Source organism: Mus musculus, chromosome 14 (assembly GCF_000001635.26).
Source record: "Mus musculus strain C57BL/6J chromosome 14, GRCm38.p6 C57BL/6J".
NCBI classification, from domain to species: Eukaryota; Metazoa; Chordata; class Mammalia; order Rodentia; family Muridae; genus Mus; species Mus musculus.
Genome location: NC_000080.6, coordinates 7,543,435 through 7,569,578, shown reverse-complemented (window position 1 = coordinate 7,569,578; position 26,144 = coordinate 7,543,435). Strand labels below are relative to the sequence as shown.

General features: G+C 43.5%; 1 protein-coding gene and 1 pseudogene across 1 annotated transcript; one reads left to right on the top strand and one right to left on the bottom strand.

Moving 5' to 3' along the window:
* The first annotated feature begins 1,012 nt into the window (after positions 1 to 1,012).
* Positions 1,013 to 24,428, top strand: Gm3558 (predicted gene 3558). Its single transcript, NM_001270842.1, has 7 exons — positions 1,013 to 1,159; positions 6,928 to 7,078; positions 16,818 to 16,952; positions 17,685 to 17,847; positions 18,798 to 18,929; positions 19,606 to 19,788; positions 23,285 to 24,428. The coding sequence occupies exons 3-7, from the start codon at positions 16,823 to 16,825 to the stop codon at positions 23,292 to 23,294; spliced, it is 618 nt and encodes a 205-aa protein (NP_001257771.1). The 5' UTR covers positions 1,013 to 1,159; positions 6,928 to 7,078; positions 16,818 to 16,822; the 3' UTR covers positions 23,295 to 24,428.
* Gm17121 (predicted gene 17121) lies at positions 3,346 to 4,341 on the bottom strand (annotated as a pseudogene).
* Positions 24,429 to 26,144: the final 1,716 nt, after the last annotated feature.

The window sequence follows — 26,144 nt, the reverse complement described above, 5'->3', positions numbered from 1 at the left end:
GGATCAAGTACGTGTTTTGAATTTTCGGTTTCAAAACGTGTGAATGCATCTGTCTACCAGACTAAGAGCCATGAGATGGTAATGCATCTGTCTACCAGACTAAGGGCCAGGAGATGATGCTGGCAGGAGTCTGAAGTCCATGAGAGAGGAAATGACCCATGCAAATGCAGTCACTCCTCTGTTTGCAACTAGATGGAAACTGTCTCCACTGCCAGTAAAGACGATTTCAGGAAAGATGATTGAAAAACTTGCTAGTTGCAATTTTATTTTCTTTTTCCCAGAGAGCAGCAGGAGAGACAGTTGACATTTGAGCTGTGTGTCTGAACTGCCCCTGTCCCTAATTTGAGTTGAGAGCTCACAGGGAACCACAGACCTGCTCCTTAGCTGGTTTTCTTTCCACAAAATCTTTCAGCCATAGAAAATGAATAAAAGCAGGGCTCCCCAGACAGCCCAGCCAGACATCTCAGCTGCCAGAATAGGTGCTTGGGAGCGGCCCAGGGGTGCAAAGCACAGCCTTGCTCTGTTGAAGCCAGGTACTGTCCTGGGCAATTGGCTCCAGGCTCAGCTCAGGAGGCGACCACCTGGAGCTACAGGCACCTGTGGCAAGGAATGCCTAAAGGAAAGGTGCCAGGTCCTGCTCGCCCCTTGAGAGCTACTTGTCCCCAACATCCCCCAATGCTCCTGTCAAGCCTGGGTCCTTGGTGAGGGTTCCTCTTTTAGCTGCAGCATGCCAGGTGCCTGTGACCACCTGGTGGCTGCTTTCCTTTCAGCACCATATATGGCCTGGCAAGTGGGTCACATGCATCCCGGGCCGCCCGCCTGGAGGGGTCGCTGGGGAAGGGGCGGAGGGCGGGAGAAAAGGGGAGGGAGTCGGAGGCGGGGACAGGAGAGAGAGGGGGCGGATTCTGAGGCCATGGGAGGCGGCAAAGGCTTGAGGAGCCTAGGGCTCTCCACCGCGCCAAGGAGCTGCACTCCTGCGGCTGCGGAGGTGGTGACGAAGGAAGGGACCAGCGCAGGGGGAGGGGCGGGGAGAGCGCGGCGGAAGCCAGAGAGCGCCTTGACCCTGCGCTCCGTCGGTCAGTGAGCGCGGGCCAGCGGGATGGAGCCTCAGCATCTGCGCCCCGGGTTTGGATCCCAGAGCACAGCCTGGGTGGAACCGGTGGGTACCATGCCAGCGCCCGCGCCCACCCCTCCCGCTTGTCCTTGCTCCCCGCCTCCCTCTCCCGGCCCAGGTTCCGTGCAGGAAGCGGTCCGGGATGAGGTCCCCAGCTGCTTCCCAGCCGGGACAGCGCTTCCTCCAGCGCCCTGGCTCCTCCTTGCTCGCCGCCCGAAGCGCCTTTGTCGGGTCGGCCTCTGGTGAGGGTCCTTAGAGGACCGTTTCCTCGCTTCATCCTTTTCTCAGCTTTGCACTTCATTCCCGAGAGTGGTCGGGGGCCCGGGGAGTGGAGGTGACTAGGTTGCGCAGTCAGCGGGTGGCACAGGGAGGGGACGGGGCTCACCTCTTGACCGCACGCTGGCAGTCATCTGGGCATGCAGGTTCCAGAGGAAAGCCGCCTGGGGAGGCCCGCGGCTGCCAGAAGCCCAGAGCCACGCCTCCGACTCGGGTGGCCTAGGCTGCCCTGAACTGTTCCGAGGGTCAAGGACCTGGCCCAGGATCCAGCCCCAGCTAACTTCGCTTTCGCCTGGATCTCAAAGCACACGCCACGCGCAGATGGAGTCACTTTTGGGGCTCAGAGTGTTGCGTGTGAGAAGATGAGAGTCGGGGTCTTTGGATTTATTCCCTAAAATCCATTAACTTATTTCTTGCACCTCAAACTGAACCTTCTGTTATCCATCCATCCCATCAGGGATTCCTCGCAGGAATCCCGCCCTGCGTAGACCCTTGTAATCTTGAGTGGGCAATGAATTTTGGCTCTGCATACCCTATCTATGTATTTCTTACTCCTTTTTGATTGACGTTGTGAACCATCTCAAAAGCCTGGTCCAAAATTTCTGGCTTCATTCATGCTGAGGTGCTGTTCTGATGACATTTTCCCAGGGACTTCCTGAGTCTGCTCATGTGCGCCCTCTGCCTGTTGAGAGCTTGTAGGTCAGGGGCCAGGTTTGCTTCTTTTCTACCCTTAGACTTCCAGCCCTTTTGCCAGGGTACAATTTACTGCCTCCTGCTTCCTGACCTTTCACGAGTGTCTTTCGACTTTGATCCATCTGCCACTGCGTTTGCTTTCGTGAGTTTGCACGTTAGGTAGCCCATCTGCTCGTGTTCTATTGCGATCATTATTAGGGAGTAAGGTGTTCTTGGTTAAACATACAATTCAGTCTTGACATTTTAGATCATTGGGAATGAAATCCAGCGACCTGTTTTGAACTTTACTATATAAAATCTTATCAGCTTCCACCACGTACAGCGGGAAGCTCCAAGTTATGTGTAGTGCTTTTTGGGTGCTGAATGCTAGGACTTCACCGCAGTTAGAAAATTAGAGAACCTCCGGCTTTCTTCTCCAAAGTGCTAAGAAACAGAGTGCTTTCTTATTCTCCTTGAAAATCTTCAGTACTCGTCTCGCCACATGAACGTTTAAAGCTAAAACCTTCACAGAGAAGCGAGATGGAGCAGGAGCAGTGGCTAATTGCTGAACTCTTCAAAACTTGGCGTATGTAGGTGGCTAAGGCATTTTATTAGTTCAGCAGATATTCTTATCCAACACCTGTCGTGTTCTGAGATTGTTGGGCAAGTTGTTAACTCTCAGACAAGCGTTGTCCCCAAGAACCTTACTTTATAGCTGAAGGTTGACATCTATCCAAGTATGTGTCATAAAAAGTTCTCACGAGGGATTTTATTCAGAACTTTGTGTAATGACTACAATATTTAAGGATTTTTCAAATGCTTTATATAACTACTTAAGAAAGTTGTGTTACCTGAACGACTAAAAGAGGAGTATATTCAAGAGAAAGCAAGAATGTAGTAGAGGAAACAGCTTTAAATGTTAAATTTTCTGGCATGGGGTGCAAGTGGGGTTGACGATTTAATCTAAATATGTTTTGAAGGAACACTGGGTCCATCCGAATCCGTGTTGTTTATGTTTGGGACAGAGCATCACACTGTAGGACAGGCTGCTGTGGGATTTACCCGGTAGGCCAGGCAGGACTGAAACTGCATGCCCTGTTCTTGCTTCAGCAGAGTACGAGGCATCATCAAATTCCCCAAAATCAGAGTCTTTAACTTTGATTCAGGGATCTCAAGAATCTGAATGAAGTGAGTTCTGGTTTCCTTCAGAATGAATCGATATGACCGCCATGCGGTAAGCTATACTTAGAACATTAATTGCTAGTCTATATACAATTTTTTTTGAAAGTTTGATATATTTATTCACAAAAGCGATTCAGCTGCAGGGGCATGATCTTCTGTGAGGAAGTCAGCACTCCTGTTGATTCCCTTCCAGCCTCCTGATGAGATTCTCTTGGCTAAGGGTTCTCATGCATTCAGGTACTTAGCATGGTGTCTGATGTGGTCAGCGATTAAGGTTGCAATGAAGCAGTAGCTATGATCATAACCCTCTTGTAGCCTAAAAACAACAGGGATTTTCTTCTCTGTGCAGGCAGCTATGAAGTTATCAGGGAGTAACTGCCCATTTGAAAGAATCTCGTCATCTTTTCCTTGATCAATTAGGATGTCAATCTGGGAACCCGAATAGGACTTCACGAGACAGGTTGCATCATATGCCTTCCATTTGCTTTCATCTGGTCCCAAATATCCACTAAAAGCTTTTTTGCCCCAAGGACAGAGCACAGGGTTGCAAATTGGAGCAAATGCTGACAGAGATCTGTATTTTCCAGGATTTTTCAAAGCACAAATCAGAGCTCCGTGGCCTCTCATGGAGTGATCAAAAATAGACCATCCTCTGTGGGTCCACTGGGAAATTGGCATTTATGAGTTGTGGAAGCTCCTCTGTGACATAAGAGTACATTCTGTAGTTAGCTTTCCAAGGATCTTCAGTGGCATTCACATAAAACCCAGCACCAGTGCCGAAGTCCCAGCTGTCATCTTCTCCTTTAATATTGCAGCCACGAGGGCTGGTATCAGGGGCAATGACCACAAGGCCGGGCTCTGAGGCAGCTTGCTGATAGCCAGACTTTGATATGAAATTTTGTTCTGTGCAAGTTAAACCAGACAGCCAGTAAAGCGCTGGACATTTTCCACTCTCGGCCTGGGGTGGTAGGTAGACAGCAAATTTCATTTTACATTTCAGCTCAACACTGCTATGTTCAAAAACTTACTGGAGCCCGCCAAAGTACCTGTTGCTGGAAATCTGTTTGAGTGCCATTCTCCTCCTCGGTGAGGGGGAGGGGCCTATATATAATTTTAAGAAGCCACACTGTCTGTCTGTCTGTCTAACACAAACACACACACAGACACACACACAGACACACACACACACAGATAGAGAGAGAGAGAGAGAGAGAGAGAGAGAGAGAGGTAGAGTGCGGGGAGAGAGAGAGAGAGAGAGAGAGAGAGAGAGAGAGAGAGAGAGAGAGATCAGATCTAAACAGTAGAATCACAGCTTTCTTGACTGTGTGTGCTTAGAGACTCTCATTTTCAAGACCTGTGTGTGTCCCCTCCCCCCATTGCTTCCTAGTAGGTGGCACAGAACAAGCAGCTGGTACATGCTCTGGCAACCACAGCTAGAGCCCCAGCTCCATGCCTCTCCAATCAAGATACATTTATCCTCTGAGACAAAATAAATCCTTCCTCTCTTAAAACAAAATAAACAACAGCAAAGAAAGCAAACCTGTTTTAACCGGGATTCCAGTTCTGAGTTGTTTTATTTTTTTAAACTTTCTTAAAATTTAAATATAGGCAATTTAATATTTTACCATACAAACTTGACTAAAGGGGATTACTGTGCTATTATGGCATATGGCAACATGCATGCAAGAATTTGGTCTCTCTCTCTCTCTCTATCTCTCTATCTCTCTGTCTCTCTGTCTCTCTCTCTCTCTGTCTCTCTCTCTCTGTCTCTCTCCTATGTATGATCTATTTTTCAGTGAACACAGTTTGAGTTTCAAGAAGATTGGATCTTGTAACAAAAGGTATATTTTAATGTTTGAAGCTATATGTGACCACATTGACTAACAGCACACATGTGGTCCAGACTTCACAAGAGAATGACAGTAAAAGAGCCACTAGCTAGAATCCAAGTACCTTCTGCCCTGCTTTCTATTAGAGGTAGGGACCAAAGAAAATGTTGGGACACAAGTTGAAGTAGGAGAGAGAAAGGAGGTGAGGGGGATGCCTGCCTGGTTCTGCCTGCCTTTAATTTCAGCACTTGGGAGTACTCAGAGACAAGTAGATATCTGTGAGTTCAAGGCCCTGCAGGCTCTTCCTGGGTGTGCTTCCAAGCATCAGTACTTGAGGCAGGTGTTCCTTCTGCATCCATATTCATCCTAATCTGAGTTTTCAGGAATATTTTATTTCACATTTAGATGAATAGGGGAATTTTGAGAAAGAAATGAAACATTCCTGGGTAAATTTTTGAAAGTAAACAATCAGTTCCCCACAAGGGAATTAGTAATGAGTTTCCAAAAAAATCTAATGGAGGTCTTTGGAAGGAGGAGGTACTGAAAGGATTCCCTTCAGTGTTAGGAGTGGCTCCTGGAAAGTGCAGCATGAATTGTGAGGAGAGCTAGTTAGCATGGTTGCAGTGTCAGCTCCCCATGACATCAGCAGTTCCTTCCCTAGACATTCTTTTGTATCCTGGAGAGGCCTGGCATGGTTTGAGATGTCACCTCTGTTGTGGCAACACCAACTGCTCTTGGACCACTTTATGCACTGCCTTTCCTAATCACCCATAGATATGTTGACAGAGGAAGGATGCTACTTAGGAAAAAGAATGGACACAAGTGAGAGGAAGAAAGATGACCCTTGACCCTCAGGCTAAAGCATCAAGAAATAAATGGTCCTTGAAAATGCGCCACCATAAGTATTGGTCAGAAGATGGGAAAATTCCTGAAGGAGACCACAGTCTGTTTCTGGGTCTTCAGGAATTGGGACTCAGTAGTTAGTCTCTCTGGGAAGCTTCTGGCCTTCCCTGATTTTCATGGATCCTGAATTTGCCAATGATTACAGGACATTAGTTTGTCCCAGATCAATGAAGTTTTAAGGCTAAAGCTGTTGTCCTGGGAGTTTCAGGCTTCTGCTCTTACAGGGGAAATGAGTTTGAATGGGACAAAAGTGAAAGCAGCAGCAGGCAGAGGACTGTGAGTGAGATGTCAGCACCTCAGGGCTGGGCATCACTGCCCTTTACCCCAGGGACTCCATTAGGTGAACTGTCTGTCCAGCTCTCCTAAGAAGGAAAGAAATTGGCTTCCCAGGGAAGACCTTTCATTTCTCAGATGTCACAGAAGAATGTCTCTGAACAGTGTTCCCTAAAAGTTGCCCATATAGGTAGCAGGTGTGGGTATCAGTTTGTTCTCTAGTCTATCCACTGGACTGTCAAAATAGTGAGCCAGAGTAGAGACTGGTGCTTTCTTGCCAACTCTGGGCACACTGGGCTCTCACGCAGCTGACTTGGTGAGTCTGGGAGCGAGTTGTGCTCTTGCACTGTTTTCCATCCATAGTATTGTTTCTAGAGTGACCTGACAGGAGATATGGACATCTCCACACCATCTTGGTGCTTGTGGGCTATGGTATTTTTGTGATGGTTTCTATACCACAGGCTTATGGACAGTACTGCCTAATTAAATCATACGTAGCTATGAATAAGCCTGAGGATCCTGTCCTTGGTCACATGATGCATGTGCTAATGAAGCAAAAGAGGTCTGACTGGGTCACATGGATTCCTGTTTTGTCAGATGTCTGTATAGGACTCAGTGTTCTGTCAATGCTCTGTTCCTTGACAGTATGCATATTCACTTGTGTTCATCTACCCATAGGGGCTGCTGGTGTACCACCATCATCCCCAACACTCCTGTTCAGAAGATGGGTGAGGAAAGTGGAAAGTCTAATCAGTCAGCCGATGACCAGTGGGAAAAATGAGCTACAAGATCACCTGATCTTCATCAGTGAGAAAGCTTTGCACAAGAGGTATTTTTCATTCTGTCAAACATCATGGTCAATTTCTTGGGTCTATGGTATGGCCTACAATTTATTCTTATTAAATTTTATGGTACTGGGAGACTGTAACTCCAGGGTGTCACTGTGCCCAACCTTTTCTCGCTAAACATTCTCACAGGCTGAACTTGAAGTCAGAGCAGGAGTGAGCTGCGGACATAGGCTATTCAATTTCTTTTATATGAAACTGAAATCCTACCACTCAGGGATTAAAGAGGATGTGATGTCTCAGCATGTATTGATAGAGGCACTGACATGTGACCGTTTGAGTGAGATATTAGTTGCTGTGAGGTTTTGATTGATTGTTTGCTTGCTTGAGTTCGTTGTTTGTTTGTTTGCAAAGCTTTGTAATTGTCTGGCAGGTGTTGCTTGCTGAAGCTTGCTATATCACCAGGAAAGCTTGGTCCCATTTGGTCCATCCTGATACATGATGGAAGGTCTTGGGCTCATTAATACTCTTCTCAGATTTTGGGTCTTATAAACAGAATGTCCTCTGCATTTCCTCTGGATTCTATTTCAATTGTACTTTCTCATTCTCCCTGCAAACACACCCTGATTCTGTGTGCATGCATGTGTGTGTGTGTGTGACTCTCTCTATATTCTGGTCATAAGGGTATGTGGTAGGACCTGAGGAATTGCCTGCCTTACAGTCTGCTGACAATGCCAATGCTTAGGACTGGAAACCATACTTCAAGCAACAATGCACTTGCATTATGTGTTCAACTTGATGAAATATTTGAGTTCTGTGGTGAATTCACCATGACCTCCTCATTCTGGGTAATTCTCCCTGAAATGTGGATTATATAGTTTGGCCAAATTCATAGGACTAGGCCAAAGATCAAGAGTCCTTGTTCTGAAAGAAAAAAAAAAGGAGAAATGTCCTCATAGTTTCTGTATACCCACACCTGTGCCATAAACTACTGAGAGTTTAGAGACCTCATCTGTCCCTCCAGTCCTATGCGGGAGCTCAAACAACCAGAACTCTAACCACCTGGACACCCAGCCTCTGGAGACCTTTGGACAAGATAGCAAGATTAATAAGCTTAGATGATCCTAGTACATAGGAGGTAGAAGGTAACATACTGTGAGCTTGGATAGTTCAGAATCCATCCTGGATTCAGGTGACACTTGAAGCCTGTGTTCTTGGGACTCTTTGCTCTTGGGGCCAGGCCCAACCACAGATCAAATCCTTACTATGAAAAATTGAAAGTGGAGACTAAGCAGGTAATGTTGGACCTGCAGAGCTTACAGAATGTGTACACTGAGGCCTCAGAGACATTTGAATTCCTGGCAAAGAGAAAGGCTGCTATAGGTAACTGTCTGTCTTGCTTGGGAGCACATGAGCTGTAGAATTGCCATCTCTGCTTTTGATCCTGCACAGGAGACTCTCGAGCTCTGGTTCTTGCTTTCTGCCACTTCACACAGGAGCCTTTAGATTTTTCTGTTGTAAACCTGTGGGTTGAAACACTTTTTGGGGTAAAAAAAAAAAAAGGTCAAAGGACCCTTTCACAGAGGTTGTGTATCAGACAATCCTTTATCTCAGACACTTCTATTATGGCTTATAACAGTACAAAAATTATAGTACCCAAGTAGCAATGAAAATAATCTTAAGTTTGGGAGGTCACTGCATTAAAGCATCCACAGCATTTGGTAAATTGAGAAACCCTGGTCTTGACAGAAGAACTATTTGTATCATGTGAGGTCTTCTTGACCCCCGGGGCTGAGTCAGGATCTGTAGAGAGCTAGTTACCAGCAGACCCATATGTAGCAAGTATTCCCCTTGTTTCTCCTTTCCAATTCATAGTGCCTTTGCCCATTCCTTCGTGATGTTTCTCCATTAGGATGGACAGGTAGGGACAACTGTAGTCCACTTCTTCTTTTTAGGAAACATGGATCCCTCTTAGTGTTGGGACTTTTGGAAGTAGCATGAGTGTTTCTGGAATTTGCTGTTCTCTAATTTTTGCTTTCTGAGTGCAGCTCACCTAGATGTCCTGAGTTCTTATCTAGGTCTTCCTGAGAACCAGGGTCTGGTGGGGTTGATGGTGTTTCTTACAAGTTAATAGGAAAAGGATAGCAGGGGCTTTGTATGCATTGGGTGTTTGCAGAAACCTGCAGAGCCACCTTCTGATGGAACTGAATCAGCTGAAGAAGAAGGTACACATGCTGAGGAGGCACAGGAATAAGAAAGTGCTGGAAGATGAGGCACTGGTGCTGCAGTACTTGTGGGACTTAAAGGGGCTCCATAAGGACCAATAGGAAGAGGCCAGTGACTTCCAGAGTCAGGAACAACAGGTAGAGACAGGCAGCTTTGTCAGGCTAATGGTTAGCTCCATCTGCCCTTGTAACTTCTAGACGAGCTCATCCACCTACCTGTGCTTTCATCCATTATCTTACTCATCCACACAGCAATCTAAGTACATACCTCATGACAGCCAATTGTTCAGGTCTATGTCCAAGCACAAATATTTCTGGGGAATGAGCTTCTTGTGAGAAAGTGGATTATCAGCAAGCAAATCCACCTCTGCTTAATACTTCAGCCCAAAGATGAGTACAGTTCAATAATACACCACATGCCTACAGGGTTCAGTGCACAGAGCTTTAAGTGAGTGAAGTCAGGGCTTGTGGCTTATTTGCTTGGCATCAGTCATATAATTCACATGTGAGAAGCAGCTTGCAAGGGTGGGGGGAATCCCTTTGCAAATGCCAAATGAGCAGTTCTTGATGTCATCTTTTTTGGGGTGACATGTGGCATTTCTCATCTTTGCTGTCTACATTTCAAGACAATCTTTTTAATCTGCCCAGGACAGACTCACACTGACTGAACTCTGACTAGCAGAGTGTTAGCCATGTGTTTTGTCAATGAGGCTGGAGTATTCTCCTTTTCTGTAGATTGCATTCTCCTGTTGACTGGATGACTATGGATGTGGGTAGGGATTCTGACAAGCTAGGGACATGGTGTCAGAGATTTAAGATTGCAAGAGGAAATTTTATGCAACCACTTCAGCATAGTCTGGCCAAGCAAAGCATGCTCACCATAGCAATTGTATCTTCCACCTTTTGTTTAGCATAGTGTAAGATACCGCTCAAATTGCTGGTATGCTATAACTAAACGAATGTGTTCTTGCAGCACGAGGTGCTTTTTTTTTGGTATTTTGCTCTCATTTACATCCTCTCTGTGTGGTGGATAGGCTGCGGATATGTGTGTTTTTGTGTGTGTGTATATTTTCTTTTTTGTATAGTATAGGCATGTGGTATTTTTTTTCATGCACTTTTTCATGCATTTTCTTCATTTTCTAGAAGATCTCATTGGGTTTCATTTTCAGCCTCTGTCTTGAAATACTGTTTGCTCTTTCCCCCAGAAGCTCGCTGCTTTGCTTGCCTGGCTGATCATCAACCACTGGTATCCTTTGTAAACACTTGCATTTTTATTCCAGTGTGTGCATGCTTTTTGATACCCCTCCACTAAGAACACATACTCTAATTATCAGGAACAGGATAGTCTGGAGCAAAGGCTATAGTACTGCTGAGCAGAAGGACCTGGTCATGCAGAAGAAGAACAAGCAATAAAAAAAAAATCTGGTCTTGCTTGGTTGTCTCTCAGATGAAGTAGGAACAAAGCCTGGGAGGATCCTGTGGAGTGACTTTTGTGGGCTTCTTTCTGCTCATGGACAACCTGATGGTCACAGCCAGAAAGAGAACACATCAGAGTTTACATGGATCTAGTCTTCAGGACCTTCTGTCCAGGAAACAATATGTTTGATACTCAGTGAGTGTCTTCCTCCATTCCAAACTCTCTGATATGTTATGAGCTTGCTGTTTTTGAACACACAGAGATGCTCCTGTTTATAACTTTTAAGTGATGGGATTTAAAGGAGTGCATAACCATGGTTGGAAGAAACTACACTTTTATTGAGAAATACTGCCTGTAGACCTGAGATTGCCACCCTTGAACCCGGGTCTCTGCAGTTTCTGCCTATTTCTAGTGAATAGTGTTCTCTGGATAGAGAAGATTTAGGAGGTAGCTGGATGAACCCAGGCAGAGCCTCTGCTGCAGGGATGCCTAGAGCACTTCAGAGGAGTGTTCTTTAACAGAGTCCCATAAGAGCCAGCATACAGCATCCAGAGCTAGTCCTAAGTCTAACACATCATAATGAAAGTCATTTTTAAACAAACAGGATCACTTTCCCTCCCAGGTCCTTCCCTCCCTCCCTAACATGGTAGGGGGCAGTTGGTGTGGGGAGAGGGAAACCTGATCTGGTATTGGTAGAGGGAAAATGACTGAAGTCCTGATGTCTGGCAGAAAGAATGTAAACAGGCAACCTCAGGAAACTGGACCCCCAGAATGCACCAGAGGCAGTGTCTTTTGCTTTGCAATTTTGTGAGGTCCCATTTGTTGATTCTCGATCTTACAGCACAAGCCATTGCTGTTCTATTCAGGAACTTTTTCCTTGTGCCCATATCTTTGAGGCTTTTCCCCACTTTCTCCTCTATAAGTTTCAGTGTCTCTGGTTTTATGTGGAGTACTTTGATCCACTTAGACTTGAGTCTTGTTTAAGGAGATAAGAATGGATCAATTTGCATTCTTCTACATAACTGCCAGTTGTGGCAGCACCATTTGGTGAAAATGCTGTCTTTTTCCCACTGGATGGTTTTAGCTCCCTTGTCAAAGATCAAGTGACCATAGGTGTATGGATTCATTACTGGGTCTTCAATTCTTTTCCATTGATCTACCTGTCTGTTGCTGTACCAGTACCATGCAGTTTTTAGCACAATTGCTCTGTACTACAGCTTGAGTTCAGGCATGGTGATTCCCCCAGAGGTTCTTTTATTGTTGGGAATAGTTTTTGCTATCTTAGGTTTTTTTTATTATTCCAGATGAATTTGCAAATTGCATTTTCTAACTCAGTGAAGAATTGAGTTGGAAGTTTGAATCTGTAGATTGCTTTCATCAGGATAGCCATTTTGACTATATTAATCCTGCCAACCCATGAGCATGGGGGATCTTTCCATCTTCTGTGTTCTTATTCAATTTCTTTCTTCACAGACTTGAAGTTCTTATCATACAGATCTTTCACTTCCTTAGTTAGAGTCACGCCAAGGTATTTTATATTGCTTGTGACTCTTGTGAATGGTGTTGTTTCCCTAATTTCTTTCTTAGTCCGTTTATCCTGTGTGTAGAGAAAGGGCATTCATTTGTTTGAGTTAATTTTATATCCAGCTACTGCACTGAAGCTGTTTATCAGGATTAGGAGTTCTCTGGTGGAATTATTAGGGTCACTTATACATACTATCATATCATCTGCAAATAGTGATAGTTTGACTTCTTCCTTTCCAATTTGTATCCCCTCGATCTTCCTTTGTTGTCGAATTGCTCTGGCTAGGACTTCAAGTACTATATTGAATAGGTAGGGAGAAAGTGGGCATCCTTGTCTAGTTCCTGATTTTAGTGAGATTGCTTCCAGCTTCTCTCCATTTAGTTTGATGGTGGTTTTCTGTAGATTGCATTTGTCATGTTTAGGTATGGGCCTTGAATTCCTGATCTTTCCAAGACTTTTATCATGAATGGGTATTGGATTTTGTCAAATGCTTTCTCAGCATCTAATGAGATAATCATGTGTTTTTTCTTTGATTTGGTTTATATTGTGAATTACGCTGATGGATTTGCGTATATTAAACCATCCCTGCATCCCTGGGATCCAGCCTACTTGGTCATGATGGATGATTGTCTTGATGTGTTCTTGGATTCGGTTTGTGAGGATTTTATTAAGTATTTTTGCATCCATGGTCATAAGAGAAATTGGTCTGAAGTTCTCTTTCTTTCTTGGATCTTTGTGTGGTTTAGGTATCAGAGTAATTGTGGCTTCATAGAAAGAATTGGGTAGAGTGCCTTCTGTTTCTATTTTGTGGAATAGTTTGAGGAGAGTTGGAATATGGTCTTCTTCGAAGGTCTGCTAGAACTTTGCACTAAACCCGTCAGGTCCTGGACTTTTTGGGGCTGGGAGACTATTGATGACTGCTTCTATTTCTTTAGGGAAATGAGAGTGTTTACATCGTTAATCTGATTCTCATTTAACTTTGGTATCTGGTATCTGTCTAGGAAGTTGTTTATTTCATACAGGTTTTCAGTTTTCCTGAGTATAGCCTTTTGTAGTAGGATCTGATGATGTTTTGGATTTCCTCAGGTTCTGTTGTTATGTTATAAAGAACTCAAGTAGATAACCTTCATAAGAGCTAAGAACACAATCTAAAAATGAGGTAGAGAACTAAACACAACATTCACAACAACTCATCTTGAATGGCTGAGAAGCACTGAAGAAGTGTGCAAAGTCCTTTTTTTTCAGGTAAATGAATATCAAAATGACCCTGAGGTGGTGTCCAGCGTTATACTTTCCAGTGAAGAATGCTAAGATCAAAAAAACTCATGTGAAAGCATATGTTGGTGAGAATTTGAAGAAAGAGGAACATTCTTCCATTTCTGGTGGGACTGCAAAGTGCTATGGCAACTCTGGAAATCAAAATGGAGTTCCTCAGAAATTTTCAGATAGATCTACCTGAGAGCCAAGGACCAACCTTACTGGTGCATGGCCTGCTACTTTCAGTTTTCACTTGATGGCTTGTTACTCAGATTTTCTTATTGGGCTATGACTTTGCTCTTGTCTTTCTGATTCTCAAGAAGTTCTCTGTTCTTACACATTGTTTTGAGGTACCTCTAGCCACTGGGACTTATTTATACCTTCAAATCCCTCTAAATTGGGGGACTTCTAATACTTGGAGAAGCTGAGTGACAAAAGCAAAGTATGTTGAGCCCTTTGGTGTCCAGTGCACACGAATCTATGGGAGTTTAGATATAATAATCCTCTAGAACATTCTTTAGGAAAGCAGCAGTATGCTCTCAGGTCCCTGTGTGACCTCAGTTACCTTTGCCAGCTTTGTGGGCTTCTCTACTGCTGGTCTGAGAACAATTGGAAACTCCTGGAATAGATGTCTCATATCTCATTTCCTTTGTCCTTGTTAGTATACTGATGGGATTCAGTTTGATGGAAATATACTCTCAAGAATAATTAATAAAACCAGTGCTTCTTACGGACCATCAGGATGAAGTACCAAGTTCAAGGACAGTTCTGCAAGAACTGCTCAAAGACAGCCAAGTGGAACAACAAGAAAGCCAAGCAGAAGTCATTCATTCCCAGCACCCTCAGCACCTTTCTCCAGGACAGGGTCACTCAACTTTGGTAGAAGAAGGGATGACCTGAGATAGCTGCCACATATTCCCTCAGAAAAGAAGCAGCCAGCAATATTGGGGAAAGAATATAGGTGTCAGGGGGCAGAAAGCAGAGTGTAAAGTGAATAAATAAAAAGATATCAATAAAAATATTTAATTATTTAAAAAAATTGGACAGAATGTATTGTTCTAGTAACTCTAGTGTGTATACACAGGCAATAACTTTAACACCCAGAGAGAATAGATGTTGTAAAGTAGGGTGCCTTTGGTATTGACATAAACTAGGAACATAGCAAAGATAAATAAAAAAGAAAGATGTTTGTCCCATAGATCCATTATTCTCCTCAAGTCTAAGTGTTTGTGCTCACTTTTACCAGAACTCTGGAAACCTCTGTTAATCCAGGTCTCAGGGCTCATCCAAAGTACAGTCCTGAACTGGCTGTGGCCAAGTGTTCCTGTGTTGTTGGCTGACCTCTGCCTCAGGCTTCAGAGGCACTGGAGGGGCAGTGTTGGCCTTCAGGTGGCAGCCATTCCAGGTCCCCTACCATACCAGATAGCGAGTCTTCCACAGATGCCTGGCATCTCAAAAATAGAAGCTTGGGTATTTCAAAGATTGGGATGCCACTCTACAGTCATGATGAGTTGATTACGTGAGACCATACAAGTTAACTAATGTCTGTATGACTGTTTTCTTTATTTGAAAGTGAGTAATGAGATCATCTCAGGAGTGGTTGCTAAGAAAAAAATCACTGATTAACATAAATGATAGGACTGTACAGAGCATGGGCTTAATATTCTGGGTCCAGTGCAAATAGCTGGGAGAGTTCAAAACAAAACCAATAAAAGCAACAGGAATACAAACAACAACAATTGTTTAAAACCCTTTTGAGTGCTGAGATTACTGGCATGTACCAACTGTGGCTAACTTTTTTTTGTTTTTATAATTAACAACCAAACATACAAACAAACAAACATCCCTATTCCAATTCCAGCAGTTTGCATCAGAGAGAGCTGTGTGACACTGCATGCTGCTTCCTTTCCTCAGATAACTCAGGTCGTCAGTCCTATACCAGGTCAGCTGGACCTAAGACAGTGTAGTTGAACTACTTGCTGTCACGACATGATTCTACAACAATCCTTTTCTTGATAAAATTGAGCCTCTATAGAGTAAGCCCCATGTTGTTGGAACCAGGACCCTTTAGGCCAGCAAACACACAAGCCACCCTTATGAAAGAGAAAAGGAAAAATCACATTGGAAAAAAATATGCGCCCTAATTGTAAGAAAAAGCACTCATCTTTGAAGCCATCACCTATCTCCCCCTGATTTTTGAGCTCTGCATATTGATATTGTGTGGCTCAAGAAGGTAGTGAAATTCAGATGTTTTCTGAAAGAAGATATACATGATTTTTCACTCTTAAATCTGTGAGGTTAGGGGGCACAGGTTCAGCAAAGCCAGCATAAGAACACAAAAGCCAGAGATGATAATGCCAAAGGGACAGCATCCTGACCTTATAGACACATTAAAATTGAGGTTTCATCTCAATTCAGGTCATTGCACTCCCAGCCCTACCTTCTGAGTATTATATTTGCTGTGAGTACAGTATGACGTTACAACCTGCAACACCCTCATTTCTCAACTTAGCAATTCTGGAAGACAGATATTGGAGAAGTAATTGCTATGAGGCTACAATGCAGTAATGTACAGTCCAGGATGACCACTACTCTCTGTTGCCCACTTAAATTGTCTGGTTGTATTTGAGAATGGGAGCATGTGCAGGATAATGTTTTGAAGAAGGGACAGCAAGTTAACCATTTATATTTGCCCTGTAGATGATTCCGTATGTTCAAAAGAGTAGGGAGTTTTCTTTGTAAAAGATAGGGTTGTAAACCAGAGATTTTGTGAAACTCATGTATATATACATATATATATATATATATGAAAAAATGCCCTCTGTCAAGGAATACACCGTTAGAAAATATGGTCCATGTTTTGTACAATTAAACCTATAGGAGAAAGATATTTGCCTCTGTGATACAGGAAATCCCTGGGAAATTGGAGTGTATGTCACATGAATTGACACAGCTGGTATATTTACTTTTGTGAAACATCTACTACATCCACAGTCCCTAGAGATTTGGGTGCTAACAAAATCTCTTAAGCATGTCAGAGTCCTAACCAACGTTCCCCCTCAAAAGCACATGACATCTAATGAAGCAGTAGAATTCTCCAGCTTTGGAAGGAGAGGTTGCTAAAGGGGATCCCACGGGTCCATGAGAGGCTCCAGGAGAGGCACCCCAGAAAAGGACCAAGCTGGGCAGAACTAGTTAACAGGTAGGTCATGGCAGTTGCTAGTGACATCATCAGTAATGCCTTCCTTGGAGAATCTCTTGTATCTAGGATAGAACTAGAATCTTCTGTGTTGTCACCTGTGTTGTGGTGACAGCAACTGCCTGTGGTTCATCCCTTCTGTTTGCTCTGGGTTCACCAGCAGGAATGTTTTCCTGGCTGCTCAGGCTATTTCAGAAAGAGAATGGCGATGAAGGAGAGACCAGACCAACAGAGAAGGAAGAGGGAATCCTTTCTCATGAAAAAGGAAGAAGGAAATGGTTCTGGAGAAGGCACAGTGAGTCCTGGGCAGAGTTGGGGAACTTCCTGGTAGAGGTAGGCTTGAGCTGGGCCTTCCAGGAGTAGGTCTTACAAGCTGAAGCCTTGGACTTTGTCAATGTCAGAAAAAGAGTCAAGAATTTCTGATGATTAGTTTGACAGAGCCAGGAATTGACAAACCTGCAGCTACTTTTCTGGGAGCTATTTAATTTCATTTTGAGTGGCAAAAAATGTCAGGAGTGGGCACTATGAGAATAACAGTGTGTCCTTTCATGGAAGGGAGTTGAAGCACTTCATCTTCCAGATTACTGTAGGTAACTTGAGTCTCTGATGAAAAGAACAGAGAAGGATGCTCCCCTGGTCATGTCATGTGGTGAGGACTCAGACACTTTGGATTTGAAGACACACGATTAATTAGTGCTTGATAGTGCTAAGCACTATGAACTTCAGGATTTCCCTGCGTCCCATCTGATATGACCTGACAATGTTCCCCATATCTTTATGTCTGAGGCAGCTTATACATTTCAAGGCAACCGGGCCTGTAACAGGGAGTGTGGCATATGTCTGACAATGGTGGTTAGGAAGAGGAACATAGCTTAGCAAACCAGCTGGAAGATAGCTTTTCTGCTCTTTTAGGAATTCACTGTCTTTATCTTTTCTCTCCCTCCATCTTCTTCTTGGGACTCAGAATGGTCTCCCCTGCCCCTGGGCCATCAAGTATGCAAATTCTTTTGTGTTTACCTATCTGCAGGGTCTGCTAGAAATACTTCAACCCAAAATTCCAAAATGACTAAGAAGAGATCAAAAATAAATGAACTAGAAGAACTGAAATTGGATATGAGGAAGATCAGCAATGACATGGAGGAAATGTGTGGAATCCTGAACCTTTACATGTATGAGGATTTGAACTACAGGTAGGAATTATGCCCAGTACCCTGTTGCCTGTATTGTGCCATCTGTTAACCCAATTTCCTTCCATGAATGGAGTGCGTCATCTCCCATCATTCAATTAAGTAGCCCTGACAGGTGTTTAATTGTTGGATAAACAAGGTGCTGTGTGTTTATTATCATCTTCTTTTGTACTTGACCTTGGGGTTTTTGCATTCTGATTGTTGCTGTGAACAGCTAGAATGTCCTGCTCACACTTACTGTCTCTCAGTGTGTGAATGCAATGCCTGCAGGCTTCAAGGCTTTACTCTGATATTGTTCATTATATTCTGAGAGATGGCACCTGTCTGGATTTATTTGGCATTCTAATTGTGTCTGTGTGTGTGAACATAGTTGCGTGTGTTTTGTTCAGGACTGGGGCTCTGGGACCTTTGATGGGGTCTGAGGATTTGTGTGATGCACAGTTTGCAGGTCCTGTTAGTGTTGAGTCCATAGAGGTCCAAAGTGATCACCAGGGAAGTTTGCTCCTGGTGTTTCCTTGTTGTCACACAGGAATCTCCTGGAGGAGATGTGATAAAGCCTTTCTCCTGTAAATACTAGTTGTGTCCTCTGGGAATTCACATAACAACAGAAACCAAGAAATGATAATCCCTGCCTTAAAAATAAGTGGAAAGTCATTACAGATATCTACTGGACCCTTGCCTGTGGCACAGTGTAGTGTAAAATTGTCATAGAAGTACTCTATTCCTACATGCTTGCCCGGGAAGCCCTTGAAGGTCAGCTAGCTCCATTTGGTCTCCTGGCTCTGCTGTCCTCTGCCCAGGATAGTAAGTTTAATTAGCACCTAGGGGACCCAGTTTGAATGAGCCAGGATGTGGCATGCAGTTGGCTTGGGTAGTACATGATATAGCCTGTTTGCACATGATTATTGATTCCTTAATTCAGCATATTATTTGCTTCTTGGGCCATGCCACAGGATGAACACTGAATTCAACATCATTAAATCACAACATGAGAAGACAATGTTGGATATGAATAAAATGATCCAGTCCATAATTGGTTCCATGCAGTACTCCAAGGAACTGATAGAAGATAACTATTCCTACAGGTGAGTCAGTGACACAAATGAGACCCCCAGAACTAGGCAGGGAATGCTTCTGTCCTTTTAGGACTTTGAACAAAAGCAAGGGTTCTGGTTCTATGCTATCTGTTTTTTATTTAGGAACCCTGCCCTGAGGCAAGGGTCTTGGATTTGTACCTCTTGGACACAGGTGTCCTAAGTGTGAAGAGTGTCCAAGACCCTCCAATCTTTATTCTTCCAAATTCAAGATCCTCTACATAGAAAACTTTTCCACCACGCTGGGAATATCCAGGAACCCTGAACCTCTGGGTTTCTGACCACAGATTAAAAGATCTAGGATTCCCAACAAAAATGTAAAGATTGCACACCTGTTTGGTCGTCTCACCTCTCTCAGAGGGGCTAAGCCCTCTCCCTGCTGAAGGTTTTATGGTACCACAGACCTATAATCAACCATGAGGAACATTTCCTCTTCTGTGATGTATAAGGTGTACTCTTGGTGTCAGGGTTTTTAGAAGTTTGTTGAGTCCTGTGGAATATGGCTGGTATCTTGATATGACCTGCCTCTGTTTGGTGCTCCTATGTAACTGTGGACTCTTCTGGGGGCTGTCTGGGAATCAGGGCCCTTGCAGGGATCATAGGACTTGTAGGAGTGGCAAGCCAATGGAATCTGGCTGGGAATCACCAATTTTTCTTTGTGGATCAGCATTAAGGAGGACCACCTCCTCCGTGAGTGCACTCAACTCCACGAAAACGTAAGGATATTACTGAATGAGAACAGAAGGCTGCTGGTGGAGCAGGCTGGCCACAAGTGTCCTGTGGGGAAGAAAAGAGGTTCTCTGAGGAGGCCAGCAAGAACATCTGTGCCTCAAGTGCCAAGGAGCAGCAGGTAGGATGATGTGTATCAGAGGCAGATTGCCCTCATGTCTAAACATAAACATAGACAATCAAATGTAATAGTCCACCAACTTCTCCAGGCACTCACCTATGTCTCCTCCAAGTGTTTGTTTATGTGATCATCTACAGGGCTCTCTGTGGAGGTAGCCTGGTTCAAGAAACTGCATATTTGGCATGCAAATGTTCCTGCTCTGCTATAATCACTAAGGGAGATAGGTTGATTAGACATCACAACACTATATGCCTTAAGTTTGAAGGGTGCTGTGTTGGAGCCCTTCTTGAGAATAGCAAGAGCTTTGAGGGAAGAAGTAAAGGCCTGTAGCTCATTTGCTTTACAGGGAACTTGTGAGATTCTAGGTAGGAAATAGTTTGCAGGGATGACAGCCTAGTTTAATTGACAAATAAGTGGATTTCATTACTGTCTTTTGGCGGCTTTTCTATTCCCCCCTTTTCTGCTCTATCTCAAAATGGTCTCTTCAGGCTTCATATATCTTGGTTCACACTGAGAGAGCCTGAGTAGCAGCTTGTCAGTTCAATTTTCTTTGAGTGCTGTTGGAGTGGTCATTCCTGGGCCTTAGAGTCTGGAGTTGGCTGGATGACCAGAGATGATAGAAAGGCTTCACACAGGCTCAGGTTTGGTGTGTGATTTCTGAGGCTTCATGAAAAAATTTCTTAATATATGCCCCCAAATTGGACCATTGTTAGATGTTTCCCTCCCCCCCTCCCCCCAGACAGGGTTTCTCTGTTCACACTGGCTCTCCTGGAACTCACTCTGTAGACCCGGCTGGCCTCAAACTCAGAAATCTGCCTGCCTCTGCCTCCCAAGTGCTGGGATTAAAGGAGTGTGCCGCTATGACCCCGCTTCTCTCGTGCTTTTTATTCCTCTAAAATTATCGCAGAGTCCTTGGGTCTCCCTTGAAATATTACCTCTGCAAAGTCTGAATTATCTTGGTCCTGAACCATAACAGATACCTCATTGTTTTCTGCTCAGTTATGATTTTATGTGAATAAGTCTGTGTGTGCTTGTGTGTGTGTCTGTGACTGTGTGTCTGTGTGTTTCTTTTTGTGTATGCATGGTTTTTCCGACCTGTGTCTCTATCAGCCTCAGTGGGGGCTGAGAGAAATGAGGACCTTCAGACAGTTCTGGTAGTATAAAACTGGTTATGTCTGTTAGAAGCCATGTTCAGAAAGTGGAAAAGAAGTCCACTTTGACCCAGTGCTTCCAGAACAAGGAGGAGTTATCCACAGAGTCTAGGGTGCTCAGGGTTGTAGTGGTCCTCAGAGCATCCCTGAAGGAGAAGCTATCCTGATGTCCATCTGCTGAAGGATGAAAAGGCCCTGTGTGGTACAGCCCTTCCATGAACTCAGTGTGAGATAATCCATGCAAGCTTTTGTCCTTCAACTAGTCAGCCTTATCCTACTTAATAGCCCTGACACAGTCACATTCTGGGGAGAAAACGTTTCTTTTGGATCCTGGTTGTAGACAATTCCTATTACTTTGGGCTCATGCCTTTGGACACCAAGTCAGTTAGGTGATGGAAAAGGGAGATCCTATTGGAAGAAATTGTTTACTTTAGGACAAGTCTGAAACAGGGAACAAGAACAAGAGCCTGGTCCACCACCAACATGTGAGCCTAGGCTGGGAAACAAACCTATTCTACACAGCCTTGGGAACTTGCTGAGCCAGATTGGATAATAGGACAAGAACCCTGATTCCCAGACCGGTTTATGAGTGGAAAGCATATCACTGACTGCGCTGCCTATATGCTATGCCCACTAAGTACCTTTCCCATTCAAGATTTGTTTTTTTATTCCTGCAAAGTATCCTGGGAGATTTTTATATTTGTATTAACCACGAAACTAAAAAGGTCACTGCAAAACAATATGCTTGTATTGCATAAACACAAATATTATGTGTGTTTGAGAGTGTGCCCTGCAATAGTCATAGATGTACAGGGGTGTTGTTCTGTTTCTTCATGACCATCACTTTTAAGGTTCATTGCCCAGCCTTGGGAATATTTTTATTTAGCACACTCTTGCAGATTCTAGGAACCATGAATTACCCATGGGTATTGTGTTGTATGGTGTCTCTGGTTATTTGCAGATAGAAGATTGACAAGAGGAACCCTGTGAGGTTCCTGACTGGAGAAATAATCATAGCCTTCACTTCAGTTCAGGGCATGCTCCCACCCCATAAGGAATCCACATGGTTTCTAGGTAGCACACATCTCTCTTGAACTCACATTCAAACATTGCTACAATGTTATTACTCAATATAATGTACCCGCACAACTGGGGAAATGTGGTGTTTTTTTAGAACTCCAGTATAATGTGTAGTTGACAGTTCAGTTTCTAGCAGTTTTTTTTCCATTTTTTATTAGGTATTTAGCTCATTTACATTTCCAATGCTATACCAAAAGTCCCCCATATCCACCCACCTCCACTCCCCTGCCCACCCACTCCCCCTTTTTGGCCCTGGTGTTCCCCTGTACTGGGGCATATAAAGTTTGCAAGTCCAATGGGCCTCTCTTTCCAGTGATGGCCAACTAGGCCATCTTTTGATATATATGCAGCTAGAGTCAAGAGCTCCGGGGTACTGGTTAGTTCATAATGTTGTTCCACCTATAGGGTTGCAGATCCCATTAGCTCCTTGGCTACTTTCTCTAGCTCCTCCATTGGGAGCCCTATGATCCATCCATTAGCTGACTGTGAGCATCCACTTCTGTGTTTGCTAGGCCCCGGCATAGTCTCACAAGAGACAGCTACATCTGGGTCCTTTCAATAAAATCTTGCTAGTGTATGCAATGGTGTCAGCGTTTGGATGCTGATTATGGGGTGGATCCCTGGATATGGCAGTCTCTACATGGTCCATCCTTTCATCTCAGCTCCAAACTTTGTCTCTGTAACTCCTTCCATGGGTGTTTTGTTCCCAAATCTAAGGAGGGGCATAGTGTTCACACTTCAGTCTTCATTCTTCTTGAGTTTCATGTGTTTAGGACACATGCTCCACTATGTTCATAGCAGCCTTATTTATAATAGCCAGAAGCTGGAAAGAACCTAGATGTCCCTCAACAGAGGAATGGATACAGAAAATGTGGTACATCTACACAATGGAGTACTACTCAGCTATTAAAAAGAATAAATTTATGAAATTCCTAGCCAAATGGATGGACCTGGAGGGCATCATCCTGAGTGAGGTAACACATTCACAAAGAAACTCACACAAAATGTACTCACTGATAAGTGGATATTAGCCCCAAACCTAGGATACCCAAGATATAAAATATAATTTGCTAAACACATGAAATTCTAGCAGTTTTTAATAGGTGAGAAACAATTCCAAGCTCAGGTGCTCTATGGCACTTGGGATGCACGTTATGATCTTAGCTGATAGGACATGTTGGTTTGTCCAGCTGAATAGAGCTGTTCTGGGAGAGACAGCTCAATTTACAAATGCTTAACTGGCCTTTGTTTCTTTCTTCCCTAAGTGTGATATAGTCCAGCAGAAAGCAGAACATGGCACAGACCACGACATGATCTCCCTCAAAGAGAAGTGCTGGAGGAAGAGCACTGAGTGTGCACAGGAAATACACCACTGTTGCCTCTCATCCCTAATAACCATGGCTGTAATGGGCTGTATGCTCCTCTTTTATTTTGTTTCTTTGGTATGAACAGGCCTTAATTTCATCTAGCCTCTGGCCCAGGAAGAGTGCACATTTAAAGGGACTCAGAGAAATGCTGAGACACATCAAGAGCTGCTGGGCATCCAGGAAGAATCTGAGTGCAAATTTATCTTTTCCTGATGGGTCATCATCAATAATTACATGGAGATCAGTCAACAAAATTGTAAAACCTTGGATCCAAGTCTACAACATGTGTTCTGCTTTGACTTGGGAGGCCATATCCTTCAGACCCACACTCCAAAAGGAGAGTGTTGCTTAAATTTCTCCTGCAAAGTTTGTTACCTCCAGGAACTACTTTTCTACTAAGTTGCCAAGGACAGCCACAGGCTGTAAGTCTGTGCTACAAAATGAGCAGACTAAGAATTTTGCTTTGCACAATTTTTGTGGTTTGATTTTGGTTTGAGTTTTGATTAGTTTAGTTATTTGTTTTTTTCTTGTTTTTATTCAAAGTTTTGTTATTTATTGGTTATTTATTGTTCTTTAAATTAATTTGATATTTTGATAAGGTTATACACAGTACATATTGACTGTCAGCTTTCAGTTACAATTGAGTACATTGCATTTTTTCTTATGACTAACACAGTGATCTCCAACTCTTCACTCTAAGAGCCTTGTTATTTCAGGTGTGATCATGAAATCCCACAGATATCAGACCCAGATGGATCTCTGCACTCTTCATGGGACTTGGGCTCCATAGTTTCTTCTGAGTCGGACTTAACTACAAAGTCCTTCATACATTCAGTATGGAGAGTTTGTCCAACTGTCTGGATAGGAACTTAATGTTGGAAAACTTACCCATGCTGCATCGTTGCTGTCAAATATTTAGCTACTGTGAAAATCCTGTGGATGATGGTGTTGAACGCATTAATGGCAAATACATCAGTATTTCTGTAATAGCTCTCATTAAATCAAAGCATAGTCTAAGGGAATAAAAAGCTGTCAGAAAACACAGCAGTGTATGCTTCTGCGTTCCTTCAAATATACAATCACTGGTAATTGCAAGTGGTTTCTGTGGGGGTCCTTCAATGTTCATTTTATTACTTTATGATTCACCTGTGTCTGCCAAAAAACATCATTCAAAAACAATGAAGATTGTAATTAGGTATCATCCTATAAAATCCTAACAAATGCCTTTTTTATTTGATATTTTCTTTACTTACATTTCAAATGCTAAACCCTTTCCTAGTTTCCCCTCTGAAGATCCCCTGTTTACTACACCAACCCCTGCTCCCCAACCCACCCACTCCCTTCATCCTGGCCTTGGCATGCTCCTCTACTGGGGCATAGAACATTCATAGGACCAAGGACTCTCCTCCCAGTGATGACCAACCAGGCCATCCTCCTCTACACATTTACCTAGAGCAATGAGTTCCATCATGTGTTTTCTTTGTTTGGTGGTTTAGTCCAAGTGATCTCTGGAGGTACTGGTTAGTTCATATTGTTGTTCCTCTTATGGGGCTCTAAACCCTTCAGCTCCATAGGTCCTCTCTCTAGCTCCTTCACTGGGGACCCTGTGCTCTGACCATTTGATGGCTGTGAGCATGTACTTCTGTATTTGTCAGGCACTGGCAGAACCTCTCAGTTGGCAGCTATATCAGGCTCTTGTCAGCAATCTCTTGTTGGCATCCGTAGTAGTGTCTGGTTTTTCTGGTTGTTTATGAGATGGATCCCCAGGTGAAGCAGTCTCTGGATGGTCATTCCTTCAGTCTCTGCTTCACATTATGTTGCTGTCACTCCTTTCATGGGTATTTTGTTCCTCATTCTAATAAGGATCAAAGTATCCTCACTTTGGTCTTCCTTTTTCTTGAGTTTTGTATGCTTTGCTATTTGTATCTTGGGTATTCTAAGGTTCTGGGCTAATATCCTCTTATCAGCAAGTACATGTCATATGTGTTCTTTTGTGATTGGATTACCTTACTCAGGATGATATCCTACAGATCCATCCATTTGTCTAAAAATATCATGAATTCATTCTTTTTAATAGCTGACTAGTTCTTCATTGTACAAATGTACCGTATTTTATGTATCCATTCCTCTGTTGATGGACATCTTGGTTCTTTCCAGCTACTGGCTATCATAATTAAGGCTGCTATGAACATAATGGAGCTAGTGCAGATTCAAGGCAATTTATATACTACATAGCCTATAAATCATCATTGTTACCTGACTTGAAAGGGACACAGCAAGTCAGACTCATCTGTCATTTGGGGACAATAAGTCTTGAGAGTAACTTTTAGGATTTTTCAAGTTTAAGACAAGCTTAAGTAGAGGACCAAAAGAGGAACGTGGCTGTTATCAGTCTGCAATCAGTTGACCCCTAGAAAGGTTGTTATTAGTTCAGTGCTATATGCCTCTACAAATCCTAGTGTAAGTGGTCAGATTAACCCTGCAGTTGAAAACATTACCAAACCAGGAATGTGCTATGCTGAGCACTCACAGAGAGTTATGAGGAGCTGCCCTAGGCTCCTTTTACAGCAAGTAAAAATAGACAAAGAGATCAAATATCCTAATACCACAAGATGATAAAACTGACAACTGTAGATTGCACTGAGTATCAGCGAGTTTAGATTCTTGTGCATCTACAGATTGTCATGCAACATCTGCATCAGGGACAATACATAAGGAGGTGGTTGTTCAGTGGCATGACAAACAACCAAGAAGAGCC